We start from the raw sequence: 18,915 nt of genomic DNA, 5'->3' as shown, positions 1-18,915 counted from the left end.
GTAACATATTGTTCAGCCTCCATGTGTTTGTGTTTTTTATGTTTTTTTCCCTGTAATTGATTTCTAATCTCATAGCATTGTGGTCAGAAAAGATGCTTGATATGATTTCAGTTTTCTTAAATTTACTGAGGCTTGATTTGTGACCCAAGATGTGATCTATCCTGGAGAATGTTCCGTGTGCACTTGAGAAGAAAGTGTAATCTGCTGTTTTTGGATGGAATGTCCCATAAATATCAATTAAATCTATCTGGTGTATTGTGTCATTTAAAGCTTTTGTTTCCTTATTTATTTTCATTTTGGATGATGTGTCCATTGGTGTAAGTGAGGTGTTAAAGTCCCCCACTATGATTGTGTTGCTGTCAGTTTCCCTTTTTATGGCTGTTAACATTTGTCTTATGTATTGAGGTGCTTCTATGTTGGGTGCATGAATATTTACAATTGTTATATCTTCTTCTTGGATTGATCCCTTGGTCATTATATAGTGTCCTTCCTTGTCTCTTGTAACATTCTTTATTTTAACGTCTATTTTATCTGATATGAGTATTGCTACTCCGGCTTTCTTTTGACTTCCATTTGCATGGAATATCTTTTTGCATCCCCTCACTTTCAGTCTGAATGTGTCCCTGGGTCTGAAGTGGTTCTCATGTAGACAGCATATATATGGGTCTTGTTTTTGTATCCATTCAGCAAGCCTGTGTCTTTTGGTTGCAGCATTTAATCCATTACTTTTAATTTAATTATCGATATGTATGTTCCTATGACCATTTTCTTAATGGTTTTGTGTTTGTTTTTGTAGGTCCTTTTCTTCTCTTTTGTTTCCCACTTAGAGAAGTTCCTTTAGCATCTGTTGTAGAGCTGGTTTGGTGGTGCTGAATTCTCTTAGCTTTTGCTTGTCTGTAAAGCTTTTGATTTATCCATCGAATCTGAATGAGATCCTTGCCGGATAGAGTAATCTTGGTTGTGGGGTCTTACCTTTCATCACTTTAAGTATATCATGCCACTCCCTTCTGGCTTGTAGAGATTCTGCTGAGAAATCAGCTGTTAACCTTATGGGAGTTCCCTTGTATGTTATTTGTTGTTTTTCCCTTGCTGCTTTTAATAATTTTTCTTTGTCTTTAATTTTTGCCAATTTGATTACTATGTGTCTTGGCATGTTTCTCCTTGGGTTTATCCTGTATGGGACTCTCTGCACTTCTTGGACTTGGGTGGCTATTTCCTTTCCCATGTTAGGGAAGTTTTCAACTATAATCTCTTCAAATATTTTCTCGGGTCCTTTCTCTCTCTCTTCTCCTTTTGGGACCCCTATAATGCGAATGTTGTTGCATTTAATGTTGTCCCAGAGGTCTCTTAGGCTGTCTTCATTTCTTTGCATTCTTGTTTCTTTAGTCTGTTCCGCAGCAGGGAATTCCACCATTCTGTCTTCCAGGTCACTTATCCGTTCTTCTGCCTCAGTTATTCTGCTACTGATTCCTTCTAGTGTATTTTTCATTTCAGTTATTATATTGTTCATCTCTGTTTGTTTGTTTTTTAAATCTTCTAGGTCTTTGTTAAACATTTCTTGCATCTTCTCGATCTTTGCCTCCATTCATTTTCCGAGGTCCTGGATCATCTTCACTATCATTATTCTGAATTCTTTTTCTAGAAGGTTGCCTATCTCCACTTCATTTAGTTGTTTTTCTGGGGTTTTATCTTATTTCTTCATCTGGTACATAGCCCTGTGCCTTTTCATCTTGTGTATCTTTCTGTGAATGTGGTTTTTGTTCCACAGGCTGCAGGATTGTAGTTCTTGCTTCTGCTGTCTGCCCTCTGATGGATGAGGCTATCTAAGAGGCTTGTGCAAGTTTCCTGATGGGAGGGACTGGTGGTGGGTAGAGCTGGCTGTTGCTCTGGTGGGCAGGGCTCAGTAAAACTAACTTGACTGCTGGTGGGTGTGGCGGGGTTCCCTCCCTGTTGGTTGTTTGGCCTGAGGCAACCCAACACTGGAGCCTATGCGGGCTCTTTGATGGGGCTAATGGTAGACTCTGGGATGGCTCACACCAAGGAGCACTTCCCAGAACTTCTTCTTCCAGTGTCCTTGTCCTCATGGTGAGACAGAGCCATCCCCCACCTCTGCAGTAGACCCTCCTACACTAGCAGGTAGTTCTGGTTCAGTCTCCCCTGTGGTCACTGCTCCTTCCCCTGGGTCCCGATGCTCACACTACTTTGTGTGTGTCCCCCAAGAGTGGAGTCTCTGTTTCCCCCAGTTCTGTTGAAGTCCTGTAATTAAATCCCAGTAGCCTTCAAAGTCTGATTTTCTAGAAATTCCTCCTCCTGTTGCTGGACCCCCAGGTTGGGAAGCCTGACATGGGGCTCAGAACCTTCACTCCAGTGGGTGGACTTCTGTGGTATTATGTTTTCCAGTTTGTGAGTCACCCACCCAGCAGTTATGGGATTTGATTTTACTGTGGTTGTGCCCCTCCTACCGTCTCATTGTGGCTTCTCCTTTGTCTTTGGATGTGGGGTATCTTTTTTGGTGAGTTCCAGTGTCTTCCTGTCAATGATTGTCCAGCAGCTAGTTGTGATTCTGGTGTTCTTGCAAGAGGGAGTGAGAGCATGTCCTTCTACTCTGCCATCTTTGTTCCAATCTCTGCTGGCTTCTTATCGCAGTGGCTTCTCTAGTTGTGCAGCATGGGCTCTAAGCACATGGGCTTCATAGTTGTGGCACACAGGCTCAGTAGTTGTGGCTCACGGGCTCTAGGGCACAGGCTCAGTTGTTGTGGCACACGGCCTTAGTTGCTCTACAGCATGTGGGATCTTCCCAGATCAGGGCTCAAACCCATGACCCCTGCATTGGCAGGTGGATTCCTAACCACTGCGCCACCAGGGAGGCCATATATGGTGTTTTTTGACTTTTCGAAATTTTTTGTCGGGGGGAAAGTTGACCTTAATTCCTTAAAAAGCAGGAGATGATTAATGGATGCTATTGGACAGTGGTTATCAATGAGTGCTCTGTTGGCATTTTCAGTGGTACAGATCTTCATAGTACAGAATTGTTTCCCCCTTTGAAGGAAGATCTTATCCTTGTCCCCCGTCTGTTAGATGCTAACAGCACTCCTCAATCATTGTGGAAACAAAAGAAGTGCCTCCACATCTCCAAATTATGCTCCCGTGCCAAAGGTTAGTGGGATGGAGATGACTAGATGGTACTAGTTGAGAATGACTTCTATACGATAAGCTTTGGTTTTGTTTATTCGTGGTGATACTTTTGTTCCATCCCAATTAAAGTAATTTTCTTGTATAATAAATAAGCAGTTCTTTCTCCTCCTCCTAGCTATTTTGAGAAAACCAATCAGAATTTAAAAAATCTTGTCACTTTACATGGATATACTCATGTAATGTGAATATATGTTCAGAATATCCAAATTTGCAAATAGCTTGAGAAAAAGAATCGTAGATGCTAATATGTTGCTGCAGTAATCAAGAGCAAAAGTAACACCAAATTAGTTATGATTAGATTAGTCTTGGGTTACTGTTTAAAACAGTAAATGAAACTGTTTTGATCATTAGCAGAAGTGGGGAAAATCGTAGAATATTTTCTTATTCTTTCCTCCTCTTATGAGGGAAGACCTTTACCTCCTTTTTTTGCATTGTTGGATCCAGGGCTAGGTGTATTTTCTGATCTATGTTTTTTTCTTTGTTTTTGGTTCTCTGCATGTCATCTTTCAAACTTAACACTGCAAACTGCTCCCTTTCCTGCCCCTTGGCATTCTTTTCTTTGACTTCCTTTCTATGAATAATTCAGTTACCCGTTCTTTATTGATCTTGTTTGGCATTCTTATGTTGGGAACAAAGCAGTGTCCTTGGTGCTTAGGCAGAGTGTGAATAAGTTCAATACATAAGGGGAAAAAATCTGGTTACCAGCATCATAGAATTTTTGATATAAATAACTACATGTAAAATTCTAGCACGTGGTACAGGACAACATGCAGGTACCGTGCATTCAGCATGTGTTAGCTTAATGGGATGTAGTCATTTCAGTAATAATTTAGATTTTGTATATATATATATATATATATATATATTTTGGCTGCATTGGGTCTTCGTTGCTGTACGCGGGCTTTCTCTACTTGCGGTGAGCAGGGGCTACTCTTTGTTGCGGTGCGCGGGCTTCTCATTTGTGGTGACTTCTCTTATTGCAGAGCACAGGCTGTAGGTGTGTGGGCTTCAGTAGTTGTGGTGTGCTGGCTCAGTAGTTGTGGCTCATGGGCTCTAGAGCGCAGGCTCAGTAGTTGTGGTGCACGGGCTTAGTTGCTCTGCAGCATGTGGGATCTTCCTGGACCAGGGCTCGAACCCGTGTCCTCTGCATTGGCAGGTGGATTCTTAACCACCGTTCCACCAGGAAAGTCCCTAGATTTTGTATATTAATACATACTAGAGTATATAGGTTTGTTCTCTTCTGAACCAAGGCACAAATTAGAATTTCTTCTTTTGTTGTTAGTAATGGAATTTATATTTTACTATTTGCTTTTTTTTTTCAGTTACAACTTATGGTGTGGTTTATTTTTTATATTGGTGGAAATGACTATAACTAATTGATATTCTTCCATATTTGGATGCCTCCATCTATTAACCCTTATTGTAAAAAGAGTTACTATGGATGCTTTAAGTTTACTCCAGAAGTGCCCATGAAAATTCATGACTTTGTAGCTGTTTGTCAAAATCAAATTCTAAACAGCTTGTTGTCCCTTCCCCCAAAATAATAGAAAGACATAGTGGTAGGTATGTGATATTTTATAATGTTACAGCTATTTATATTATATTATATTTTAATGAACTTTGTTTAACAAAATTTTCAAAGTTCCTATGTTTTATTACAGTACAACATTCATAATTATTATTAGAAGTACTGTTAAGTTTATAAAGAGCTAAGGTTTTCTTCATTTTAATTAATAAGTATTCCTAAACATTATTAACTTTTACCTCCATAAGGCTAAATCAGATTTCATGGCTGAAGAAAGAAAAGAAAAAAGCTGGATGTTTACATACAAAATTTAAATTCTCCTTCAATTATAAATGTGCTTACTTGGAATATGGTGGATATAGATAGTTTTTGTAATTATTATATATTGCTTTTGTTTCAAATACCACAGAACAATAAGACAAGAGCTTTTTGCGAATGATAAAAATCAGATCTTAGGTTAAGGATTTTTCTTTATTATTCATACCTTTTAGGATTTTATTGGAACTAAAGATTTTAGCGAAATTTTCTAATTATTTACCTAGAACTGTGACCCAAAGAGACTGTGCTGTATATTTGTTTCTAAACGTAGATAAAATGACCAGAAAGGAAATTTGGCTATTGATGCTCTGCGAAGGCCATTGGTACTTTTAACTGCTTCAGAAATTCAGGGAAACGGGACTTCCCTGGTGGTCCAGTGGTAAAGAATCCGTCCTGCAATGCAGGTGACATGGGTTTGATCCCTGGTTGGGGAACTAAGATCCCACATGCCATGGGGCAACTAAGCCACGCGCCACAGCTACTGAGCCTGCGTGCCGCAAACTGCAGAGCCCGCGCGCCACAACTAAAGACCTGACACAGCCAAAAAAAAAAAGAAATCCAGGGAAATTACTGTTCCTAGAAACCATGGAACTTAGTTTTATAGTTAACTTAAAGCTGGACTGTAGTTTGGTGAATCTATAAGTAAATTGTTTTTTCTACCAACTGTTAAGTGTGTTTTAATAGTTACAGACTATTGTACTCATGGCTAATAGGCAATTAAAAATATATTTACAGCTCTATCTTAAAAGAACCAACCACGGAAAGCCTTCAAGCCCTTTGTGCTCTAGGATTGGCAATGCAGGATGCAACACTGTCAAAAGCTGCACTTAATGAGTTACTGAAGCACTGCAAACAGAAAGACAATGATTATAAGAGATGGCTTCTTACTTCAGCGATCTATGCACTGCAAGGTCGCACTGTGGCAGTGCAGAGACAAGCATCTAAAGCTGTTCACAGGTAAATTCTGTACTTGTGAACTTGGGGTCTAGTTATACTTGACGAAGTTGTCTTTGATGTTTGGACCTTATTAAGACTATACAATGAGGTAAGCATATATATTTGGAAACCAAGTTGTGGTTTTATGAAACTGTACATAGGATCAGGTAACTGACTACATGTTATTTCACCTCTAACAATTTAAATAAAAAATTCAGTTGGTAAAGAGAGAACAGAAAATCTTTCAGATTAAGGCACAAATCTTGTTGTTTTTTTCAAGAACATGAAAAGTTTATTCACAAATGAAGGAATAAAAAATGGTTAATATACAAGAAAATACCTGAAACTTCATTAATAATACAATAAATGCAAATTTTAAGAATAAAGATAGAATTTTTGACAAATTGACAAAGATTTTTAAGCTTTTTAAAAAAATTAGAAATACTGAGTAAAGGCAGTTTATACATGGAGGACTCATACAGGACCTGTAACTGGCCACAAAACATTTTCCCCAAATTCTCCTGTACCACATCTTGTTTTAATATGAAAGCCCTTACAAATTCTCAAGTTTGTGATATTGTCAGTTTGTTATCTGATACCGTCCAGTTTGATGGTTTTAGGAATTTTTTGGCCACTCAAACATTCATTAATATTCAAAATTTGGAAAATAGAAAGCTGCTATCACTAGCAACAGTGGTTATTTATTAGGTTTATTTTTAGCAGTAAAGTGCTACATCTGTAGTTTATTTTCCTTCCACAGTTCTCATCTCTGTGTTTTCTTTGAACACAACATTAAAATTTCCTTAACCTTTCTTTTTTTTTTTTTTTTTTTTTTTTTTTTTGCGGTATGCGGGCCTCTCACTGCCGTGGCCTCCCCCGCTGCGGAGCACAGGCTCCGGACGCGCAGGCTCCGGACGCGCAGGCTCAGCGGCCATGGCCCACGGGCCCAGCCGCCCCGCGGCACATGGGATCCTCCCAGACCGGGGCACGAACCCGCATCCCCTGCATCGGCAGGCGGACTCTCAACCACTTGCGCCACCAGGGAGGCCCTCCTTAACCTTTCTTAATTGGATCTCATGGCTCTGTAATCATCACATTGCTGACTTTTCTTTCTTATTTTAATAAAAGCTGTAGGTGTATATAGGAGATATAAAGTATGTTTCTAAAAATTCAGTCATTTTTAACCACACGTAGAGAATTAATTTGAACTTGCTTTAGATGTCTAAAAGATTTTTAACTTAGATACTAAATAAAATGTTGATTTTGGGGGGTACTTTTTGTGATTAAAGTAACTACCATCTCTAAGCCCTCTGCTTTTGATGATCATTATAGTAACCCAGCTGATGCTGCTCTTTGGTCTTTGTTGTCCCGAGTAGTTGCTCAGTATACTCAACGAAATGCAAAGGTGAGTAATGTTCTAAATTCTGGCAAAAGATAATATAACTTATGATGTGGTATATAATATAATTTTAAAGTATCAATATTAACATTATCATTCTGGAAAATAATTAACTAATAGAGCAAGGGAGTTCTGTTATTTAGTGAAGTTTTTCATTAGTCATTCAACAAGTAGTACACAGATTTTCTTCCATGTACTGTTGTACTGCTCTGGGTGTTATGGAAGATACAAAGAAGGAGGTGGACTTTTTTGAACATGTATAGGTTGTTATGTTATTCCTATAATTCACTTTCTTTTCCAGGTAAAATGTCTAATTGAATTTTTAAAAATTAAGGATTTCAGATCGACTTTATGAAAACTATCGTGCTGCATATATTTTCCTTACTTTTAGTACTGAGTTGAATATTGAGGTGGTGGTGATGAGGTTCATGATGCTCTGAACTCTAGTTACTTATTTTACTGGGAACTGTGGACATTTTAAAAATACTAAATTTTCATGGAGTAAAACTATGTTAGTTTATCTTAAAATAAGTATTGTGGTCTTTTTTTTTCTTTCAGTCTTTGTTTCACAATCTTGTATACTGTTAGAAAATTGTATATTTGTTTGTTACTATTGTAAAGTCATGTAACTTTTGGACCTTTAATGAATATTTTAAAAGAGCAGAGTTGAACTGATCATAGTAGAAAAGATTTTCTTTTATAAAAATATTAAACTGCTTTTTTAAAGTTGGTACTTAAGGAGTTTAAAAGTTACAAATGTGATAAAGCTGAACCTTTCAAATGACTTAATAAAATGACTGATTTTATCAGTCTTAATTTTTACTTTTTTTGTGAAAGTTTATGCATTTATATAAGTAATAATTTGTTTACTATTATAGGGAGGTGCGGTAGCAGGAAATGTGGCTCATATTCTGGACTCAAATCATGGAAAGGTTAGTTTGCCCCAATTCAAAGGAAATGTTAAATAATATTATTATTATTTAACATTGGAAATGTTAAATAATATTATTTACTGTTAAATAATATTGTTAACTAATATTATTGATGAATAATTTTTCTTCTTAGGCTTAGGGGTCACATCATATCCAATATAGTACTACTTTTAGTCACTTTGAAAGTCAGGGAGCTATAAAGAGAATTGGTTAACACCCTTCCTTGCTCTTTGTAGAAGGCATTACTATACACTGCAGTAAATCAGTTGGCTGTGGGAAGCAGTTCAGCAGATGGTGAGAAAAATACTGCACTAAAGGCCATTCAGAAGGCAGCTCTCCTTTCTCCAGGTGAATATAATGTGATCCATTTCATTATTTAGGATTCCGTCCATCTTGCATTTGTGTTAAAGAAGCAAAGTTTGTGCTTTTATGAAATAAGAAGGGAATTTTAAAATATTTTAAGGTCTTGCATATTATTTGATTACTACGTTCAGCTACTGATATTTAAGAGATAATCAGTTATTGAAGCAGGCTCAAAGGAATATCTGTTTAAAGATACTTCATTAACCATTATTGAAACTCTGAATTATATATTTTCAAAAAGTGGTTTTATTTCTGTTTTCCATCAGTCTGGTTTAATGAGGTTTATTTATAGCTACTAAATTATTTAATAAACATGTTTAGTTATTTTTATGTGTAGTTAACTTCTTGAAGAGTGGAGATATGTCTTCTATGGTAACTGTTAGAACTGCCAAGGTGCTGGCCTCACCTGAACTAATTTCTTAGTTCTAACCAGAGTCGTATGTATGCCATTGGTCACAAAAGGCACTGAGGAACTGCATATAACCTGCATCAGCATGCTTCCGTTACCACTGCTGGAGAAATGCTATAGAGGATTGGAATGTCTAACAAAGTAGGGTTATGGGATATATTTTTACATAATGTTATTTTTAACATGAAATATAGTTTTAAACAGTATATTCCCCCAGAGCACTTCAGACATTTGCTGGATCAGAATGCTATTGCTTTTGGCCAGGGACTGTGGGGAAACATACAAAGAACAGGTTCAGTACTATCTTCACAATAAATGATAAGGATCCTAACTAAACTTCAGAGATTATTTTATAAAACGAGTAAACAGACCAATGTCCTGTTGTTTATTCTTTCTTTCATTTTTGAAATAGAACAAAAAGAAATCCTAAACATTTGGTTTTATCTATGTCCTATGTTAGGTAAGTTTCTGATTTTTAAAGGTGTTCCCAAACAAGTATTAGATATAGAATTACTCTCAAGAATTCTTACCGTGGATCTAGAATGATAGATGTTAGCCTCTGATTGTGTACGTGGCATACACTTAAGAAAGGTGAGATTGCCCAGCTAAGATCTTCTCTAATTATTTTCTCTGATTTTCCCATATTATCCGGGGAATTCATAAACAAGGAAGCAGAGTCACATAGGAAGCTTAAAACAGGGACTGACTGATGAAGCTGAGTGCTTATTTGAGACTTGTTTGGAGTCCAGTGAAAGTGAATGTAATTGTAGTTATGTGTAGTACCTGTACATCTAAGCTTTGTAGATCTTTAGTTAGACAAAGTACAATTTTGATAGATGGTACTCCAAGGAATCTTTTCAGAAATTTAAATATAATCCCAGGAATTTAGAATTGAATGGAAAGAAATCCAATGTCTGTTAGATTAGTGCTTCTGTGATATTAAAAGGTATTTTTAGCAAACCATATTAAAAATTTTTTTAGGTTTCTAGTATATATATATATATATAGTATAAATTATATATATATATGTGTATATACATATATATGTATAAATTATATATATATGTGTATACACATATATATGTATAATATTTATATTATCACTTTGTTTCATAGGGAATTTGAGTTGCTCGTTATCTGTAGAAGAGTTCATGAAGACAGCAATTCTTTTGAATTGCGACAGAAGAAATTGCTGCCAGCTAATGTCCATCCCCCTCCCAAAATCTAAACTATAGAATACTCTAAGATCCTTAAATGAGTTGTTCACTTAATCTTACAAACACAAAAATTGATTCCACTTCAACTGGAATTATAGGATTTTAGACCTGAGGGCACCTGAGCCATCATCTAATTTAGATGCCTTATTTTGTAGAAGTATGTGTTCCAAAGGAAGAGCGGCTGCACAGTTAATTAGTGGCATTGTTAGGCCTAAAATCCAGATCTAAGATTCAGTCATCTGCTTTTCATTATATAGTATTCAGATCTCACCATAAATTCTAGGAAATGGTCCCTATTTTCTTATTCTGGATTTGATTATGTCTTATGATATTTAAAATAAGGTAGGCATTATCTGGGCAGAAATTATTTTATAATATCAAGGTATGTATTTAATTTTTTATAAACATTTTTGGTCTACATAAGATTTCTAATGATTCTTGTACAATTAGCAGTAATACTGACTGTCTATAAATGAAATACATGTATTTCACCCATTTGATAGGAGATATATATTGGATGGGGCAGTTAGGTAAGAAAAAAATTAAAAACTAGAGCTAAGAAATATGTTTAAATGACTGTATTGTTAACTTGAACCCCTTGTAGGATTTAAAAATTATCCATTTGTTTTTTTAAGGGTAATAGGACTGAAAATATTAACCATGTAAATATTAACCTGCAAAATATGATTTGAGAAACAAAAGACCGAACAAATTAAAAAGCCTAAGTTCCAAATCCCAATCCAGCTTTCTCTTTTCACAATTAACTTTCTTGAAAAGAGGAGTCTATACTCATAATCTCTTTTATTACCTTCTCAACCCACTGCTATTGGGCTTTCCCTCTTCCCCTGAAGCTATATCAAGGTGTGAAGGAAGGAAGGAAAGATCAAATGGATGGAGGGATACATCAGTGTAATCATAATTGCTTCCTTGGAATGATAAAGTGACTTTTATGCTTGGCTGTTAGAACATAGGTAAAATGGAGTTGTCTTGAGCTTTTCCTTTGTCTCAGACTTTTCTTAAGAGCTGAGAATTTGTGTTATCTTGCTTTTCCTATGACTGAGCCTTTAATATAGAGACAGTGATGAACACAAGTGTCTCTGTGAGACTTGCCCTTGGTATTCAGTGAAAGTGAATATAATTGACCTTTCCACAACAGCGTATAGTACTCTAGGCAACTCACGTAACCAGCCATGGAAGAAGAGTTAAATAAGATATTTCTTATCCTCTGATGTGTTTGGAAAAAATGGCAAATCTTTTTTTTTTTTTTTGCGGTACGCGGGCCTCTCACTGTTGTGGCCTCTCCCGATGCGGAGCACAGTCTCCGGACGCGCAGGCTCAGCGGCCATGGCTCACGGGCCCAGCCGCCCCGTGGCACGTGGGATCTTCCCGGACCGGGGCACGAACCCGTGTCCCCTGCATTGGCAGGCAGACTCTCAACCACTGCGCCACCAGGGAAGCCCAAAAATGGCAAATCTTAAAGGATGAATATAGTAATGTGCCTTATGAACTAGTTTTTCTTTAAGAAAATGGAATTTTTCTGGAGATAACATTTTATTTCATTTGTTGGCATTTGTAAACTCCTACTTTCATTTTTGGTAGTTTTTCAGCAACATGTTGATATTGACAGCCTCCTAACTGTATTTCCTGTGTTTAGGTGATCCTGCTGTCTGGGCTGGGCTAATGGCAGCTTGTCATGCTGATGATAAACTGGCCCTAGTGAAGAACACTCAGCCAAAGAGGATGGATTTACACTTGGCACTGTTATCTGCTGTTTCTGCTTCAAGTAAGTTTAAAAAAGCATTTCATACATGATATATTCAAGATAAAGTATTCAGAAGGATATTGCCAAAAGGTAGTAGGCAGAATTAGCCCTACATGAAAGGCTATTATATTCTCATCTAACAAAGCTTAAAAACAAGCCTTAAGGAGTTTACCTGCATACAGAACAAAGCTCAAGAACATTACAGGAATACAGAAATATCCAGCATTCAGCAAGGTAAAATTCACAATGTCTGGTATCCAGTTAAAACTTAATAGGCATGCAAATAATCAGGAAAATACCACCCATAATGAGGAGAAAAATCAATCAATAGAAACAGATCCACAAATGACATGATAGAAATCTCTTTAACATGTAATTTACTGTTTAATGCACATATGACAATAGCACAGAGGCCAGGAGGGGAAAATGGAAGTATTTTGTTGTAAAGTTTTTATACTGTAAGTGAAGTGGTATAGTATTACAGTCATCCATAAGGATTTGTGAGGGATTTGTTTCATGTCCCTCCTCAGATACCAAAATCTACCGATGCACAACTCCCTTACATAAAGTGATGTAGTAGTAGTTGAGTCTGCATATCCATGGGTTCCACATCCATAGATAGAGAGGATCAACTGTACTTAAAGGTAGACTGTGACAGGTTAAAGATGAATACTCTAATGGAATTATATAATACAAAAAGGAGGAAAAGGGAACATAGAATAAAGAGAAAACAACACAATAGAGTTAAACCCAACCATATCAATAATCAAGTTAAGTATAATGGTCTAAATACCCCAGTTAAAAGGCACAGATTGACAGATTGGATAAAAAAGCAAGAGCTAACTATATACTGCTAAAAGAAACATAAACAAAATATAAATCTATATTTAAAGACCAGAATAACCTCACAGTACTATATATAAAATAGAAGAACAGCAAGGACCTACTTTATAGCACAGGGAACAATATTCAATATCTTGTAATAACTTATAATGGAAAAGAATCTGAAAAAGAATATATATGTATATATTTATATATATGTATAACTGAATCACTTTGCTGTACACCTGAAATATTGTAAATCAGCTATACATCAATTTTAAAAAGATGCAAATAAAAAGACAAAAATGGCCTAAAAAGTAAAAGAATGGAAAAAGATATACCATGCCAACACTAATCAAAAGAAAGCTGGAGTGGCCACGTTAATTTCCTACAAGTTAAGATTTCAGAGCAAAGAATGTTTCCAGTGATAAGGAGGGTCATTTCACATTGGAATCAATTCATCAAGAGGACAATTTAGGCACCCAGTAGCAAAGCTTCAAAACACATAAAATCTTTGTTGTATTTCCCAATAAAATAGGTAGAAAAAATGAAAATTTATGGAAAAATACATGAAACAAACTTATAGAACTGAAAGGATAGATAAATTCATAATTATAGAGATTCAACACACTTCTTTTGATAATTGATAGAACAATTGGACAGAAAATTAGTAAAGTTCTAATTAAAAACTTGAAAAACACTATCAACTAACTTGACCTAGTTAGAACTTATAGAACAGTTCTCCTAACAACAACAGAATGCATATTTTTGTCAAGTGTACACAGACTATTTACCCATATATATCATATTATGAGCCATAAAACAGGTCTAAGTAAATTTAAAAGGATTCAAATCATACAAAGTATGTTACCTTAATACAATGGAATTAATTTAAAAATCAATAACCAAAAAATCTGGAAAATTCTCAAATATTTGAAAACTTAATAACATACTTGTAAATAATCCAGTTCAAAGAATAAGGCAGAAGGGAAATTAGAAAATATTTTGAACTGCATGAAAATGAAAAAACAGCATATAAAATTCTATAATACTCCTAAAACACTGCTTATATGAAAATATTAGCATTACATGTCCACATTAGAAAATAAGAAGGGCCTCAAATCGATGGTCTCAGCTTCTGCCTTGAGAAATTAGAAAAAAGGAAGGGGAAATTAAATCCAAAGTAAGCAGAAGAAAAGAAAATAGAGTAGAGATCAATGAATAGAAAACAGAAAATCAACAAAAGCAAAATCTAGTTCTTTGAGAAGATCAGTGAAATTGATAAACCTAGCCAGGCATCAGGAAAATAACAGAGAGTACCATTGTCAGGATTGAAAGAGGGTACAACACTATAGCTATTAAAAGTCTCATAAGAGAATCTTAAGAACAACTTTATGCCGTTAAATTTGGCGATGTAGATAAAATGGATAAATTCCTTAAAAGATACAGAGCTCACTTAAGAAGAAATAAACTGAATAGCTTTATATCTATTAAAGACAATGGAATTTATAGTTAAAAATCTTCTTATAAAGAAAACTCCAGGACCAGATGGAGTCTACCAAACATTTAAGTAAGAAATAATACCAGTTCTATGCAAACTCTTCCAGAAAATTGAAAAGGTGGTAACACTTCCTGACTTCTTCTATGAGATCAGCATTATGCAGATACCAAAACCAGACAAAGACATTACAAGAAAACTACAGAACTACAGATGTAGAAATTTATAACAAAACTTTAGCAATTCAAATCCAGTAACACATAAAAAAGATAGTAATACTTAATGATCAAGTGAGGTTTATTCTAGGAATGCAAGGTTGCTTTAATATTTGAAAATGAGTGTAATTTACCATGTTAACTGCTATGAAAGATGCCAAAGAGTTTATATTTTATGATTCCATTTATATGAAATTTTTGGTAATGCAAACTGATCTATTGTGAGTGAAAATGATTAGTGACTGGGGACAGAGGAAAGGAGGAGAGATGGGTTGGAGACAGAAGTGATTACAAAGTAGTAGGAGGAAACTTTTCATGATGATGGATATGTTTATTATCTTGATAGTGGTGATGGTTCACAGATGTATTCTTATGTCAAAAGTCATCAGATTTACAGCTTGAATATGTGGATATGTGCAGTTTATCATATGTCAGTTATATTGCAATAAATCTTTACTTTTTTTCAATGAAGTATTTTCAGTTTTACTGAAGATAGTGATATTTTTTAATGCAAGTCACAAGTATATAAAGTCCTAAGTTATTCAGCTGTAAATATTCCTGCTATGAAACTTTGCAGAAACCTACCTCATGTTGAGATAGTCTGTGGTATTCCAGTGGTATGTGTAAAAGTTGTATATGCATGGTAATTTAATTTTAATACTTCTTAACTGATTACTTCTCTGAGAACACATTATAAATTGCAGAAAAAAGTAACGTTGACTTTTTTTTTTAATAAAGACAAAGAATTCTTTGAAAATTACAACCAATCTCTTGAAAAGTGGTCTCTCTCCCAAGCTGTCACTGGTCTAATAGATACAAGAAGAATAGCTGAAGCTGAAGCCCTCTGCACAAAGGTATTGTTATGGAATTGAGATTCATGGATTCTTATCCTACTTGGAAAATAGCTTCAAAAATAGAATGCACGTTATTTAAAGAGCATTTGGTGGTGGTGGTGGTGGTGATCGTCGTGGTGGTGATGATGATGATAATAATACCCAGTATTAACTGAGTACTTACTGTAAGCTAGTTAATACATTTAGTACTTTGTATTTGACCTTCACAACAATCTTATGACATAGGTATTTATTATTATCCCCATTTTTACAAGTGAGAAAACTAAGGCTTAAAGAGGGTAAGTAATTTGCACAGGAGTTCACAGGTAGAAATTGATGGAGTTGCTGTTTGAGCTCACATTTGTCTGACTCTTAAGACTCAAGGTTTTAATCTTTTTTTTTTTTTTGGTACCATTATGGAAGCAGTATTTTCCTTTGATTTCTAGTTACTCTCTTCAGAATGCTATGTTTTCCAGTATCCCTACATTTTTCCAAAGTTCTGAACGATGTAGAATGACTGTGGGGATTGTTAAGTGGGTGACGGGAATTACTGAGTAGTCAGTTTTTACCTACCTGGATTGTAGGCTGTGTGAGTAAATTCTTACACCTTGCCTAACCCATAGTAGGGTCTCAGTAAATATTTATTGAATGAACAAATCCGTTTCATAAACCAACTCAAAAATAATTTAATGAATAAGGGAAGTTTTAAACATCATTTTTCCTGAAAACATCTGTTTTCATAAATGCTTACCAGAGAGAAGGTGTTGTCTTTCTAGAAATGTTTTTTGAAAGATCAATATAAATTTTACAGAGAGAGAAGAATGGATCTTTGAAGATCCCTTTGGTCCTTGAATTCTCTGAAAATCAGAATAATACATTTTCTCTTCTATTTAAGTAATTCCATCTAGGTTCAGGACAGTTTAGTATAATACAGTGAATGTTTAGTAAGCATAAATTGACAGTTGCTTTGTGCTCCCTCTGACAGAATAAGGGATACTTTTATGAACCTTTCCTTGTCATTTTAACGTCCCAGTCTCTTACTTAGAAGAAAGCAAATCACATTTCAGAAATAAGGACATTTAGGACTATGACCTAATAATAGAAAATAAAGAATTATGTCATTGAGATACAAGCAATAAAGAAAGAAAGGTTTAAAACAATAGTGGAAGGACTTGTTTAGAGAATCTCCTTAACTTCTTCTTATATGTGTATATTGTATGTATGTATGTATATACATATATAATACATACACACACATATACACATATACAACATACACATATTTTATATATATATACACACACATATAATACATTTATATGTGTGTGTATGTGTTTTAAGGTATAAATAAATGGCCTGGGTAAATGGGTCATTTCTCTTACTCCCAGTGTGTAAGAAGTCTGTGCCTGGAGGAGGGACAATGAGTATTTGTTAAGAGGTTGAGAAAGGAAAAAATTTATAACTCTTTCACTCTTAAAAAAAGTTAAGTTTGGACTTCCCTGGTGTCACAGTGGTTGAGAGTCTGCCTGCCAACGCAGGGGACACGGGTTCGAGCCCTGATCTGGGAAGATCCCACATGCCGCAGAGCAACTAGGCCCGTGAGCCACAACTACTGAGCCTGCGTGTCTGGAGCTTGTACTCCACAACAAGAGAGGCCACAACAGTGAGAGGCCCGTGCACCCCGATGAAGAGTGGCCCCCACTTGCCGCAACTAGAGAAAGCCCTCGCACAGAAACGAAGACCCAACACAGCCAAAAATAAATAAATAAAATAATTTTTAAAAAATTAAGTTTCTTCCAATAAGGATTAGTTTTAGCTTTCACTGTTAATTTTATATTTTCTTAGTTCAGCTGTTTATATGTAGTACCTAAATTTTTCAAGATATCACCTAAGAATAAACCAAGTCAAAGGGACATACTAAATCTAAAATTAACAACTTATAAACTACAGTAATAGCATTACTGATTTTAGAGCTTATTTAAGTGTAGAGTTTGGTATTCCCAAGATGTTCAGTGTTCTGTTGACTTTTGCTGTTTATTTTTTAATAAGAAAAGGTTAAAGTCAGGGTTTTTTTTCCAATATGGAGAATAGCTTATTTGCCTTTTACATTTAACATTTAAGAACTTGTTTGATGTATTTCTGTTTGGGGTTTGATTTTTAGAATTTAAAAAGTAACCCTGATCAGCCAGCTGTTATCTTACTTTTGAGACAAGTTCAATGTAAACCACTCCTAGAGTCACAAAAACCTCTCCCAGATGCTGTACTTGAAGAGCTGCAAAAAACAGTCATGTCCAACTCAACCTCTGTTCCAGCTTGGCAGGTAAATAAATTCTCTCTTTTCGTATATGAGTCCTGAATTAAAATGCTTTGTGTTATTAAATGAGGTCAGGGGTATGCTCTATTTTTGTCTTGCCTTTAGATTCACTGTATATCTCTCATTTTCAGGATTTAAAGGGTATTGTGGTTAGAGAAACTAAAGAAGTTGAATATTCATTTAGGATCTGCTGCTGCACGGCTTCGAAGCTTTTAACATTGTTGATTGTAAATTTTCTCCATTTAAAATAGTGTTGAAAATACTGTCTTTTACATGGGATTGGTGTAAGAGAGCTAAGTGTTACAAACATCTTATAATAAAGTTACCATAATGGTGTTTAACTCTGTCTTTAGAGGGGATGTGTGTAGTTTTTCCTTAGCTACTTTACAGGTAACCTATATCCAAGATTTTAATGGATTTTTAGTGCCTTTAGAAGTAGTTCTTTTCAGGACTGATGCCTGAATCAATAGACTGTCTGCCCTTTTAGCTGGCTCTGCTTACCACAAGGACAAATACATAATGATCACTGTGTACTTTATTCTAATTGATAGTAAAATACAAAAAGCATATAATTACTTTACTCAATTTGTTATAGTTCTTTCTGTACCACAAGATAGTATCAAGGGACTTTTTGATATAGGTTTTACAGAAGCTTATTTTACTACAGTTTGTTCTTCATTTGATCTTTTGTTATGTCAACAGTTTTGATGTCCTGCTTAAAAAGATTATCTAATGGTGTAAAATAGTTGGATTATTCAAGTTAAGCCACTTTGTTTACTCTAATCCTTGAAGAAATATGGTGCTTTTTTCCCTCTCAGAGTAAATTTGTCATATGAGAGTTAAGATACTTTAATTCTCAAGTCAACTGGATATTGATGATCTCATGTTCTTTATCAAGGGGAAAAACACCTTGTCAAACTAAAAGGGAAAAATTAAAGGATAAATTATACAGTAAGTGAAGTCTGAGAGATAGTATATGTGTTTTCTTTTATACTGTGATATAATTCACAAAGAATAGAGTGTAAAAATCTTATTACATATGTATATACCTTTTTAACCACGACCTATATCAAGATATAGAACATTTTCTGCAGCCTAGCTGCCTTCCCCATGCTGTCCCTTTGTGATCGCCCCCTACGTCCAAAAGAAAAAGGGAAACACTATTCTGTCTTCTATC

At 35.3% G+C, this 18,915-nt stretch overlaps 1 protein-coding gene across 3 annotated transcripts in view; it reads left to right on the top strand.

The window, feature by feature from the left end:
- The window catches only part of SKIC3 (SKI3 subunit of superkiller complex), a 145,392-nt gene that overhangs the window by 113,024 nt on the left and 13,453 nt on the right, over nt 1–18,915 (top strand). For all 3 annotated transcript variants that reach the window (XM_060093167.1, XM_060093165.1, XM_060093166.1), the window contains exons 32-38: nt 5,774–5,995; nt 7,307–7,379; nt 8,252–8,305; nt 8,542–8,653; nt 11,949–12,077; nt 15,330–15,445; nt 17,586–17,744. In XM_060093167.1, coding sequence (XP_059949150.1) covers nt 5,774–5,995; nt 7,307–7,379; nt 8,252–8,305; nt 8,542–8,653; nt 11,949–12,077; nt 15,330–15,445; nt 17,586–17,744 — 865 coding nt within the window. The remainder of the gene's footprint in view (nt 1–5,773; nt 5,996–7,306; nt 7,380–8,251; nt 8,306–8,541; nt 8,654–11,948; nt 12,078–15,329; nt 15,446–17,585; nt 17,745–18,915) is intronic.

This window comes from Mesoplodon densirostris, chromosome 3 (genome assembly GCF_025265405.1).
Source record: "Mesoplodon densirostris isolate mMesDen1 chromosome 3, mMesDen1 primary haplotype, whole genome shotgun sequence".
NCBI classification, from domain to species: Eukaryota; Metazoa; Chordata; class Mammalia; order Artiodactyla; family Ziphiidae; genus Mesoplodon; species Mesoplodon densirostris.
Note: the sequence above shows the minus strand (reverse complement) of the source record. Positions and strands in the feature narration are given on the sequence as shown.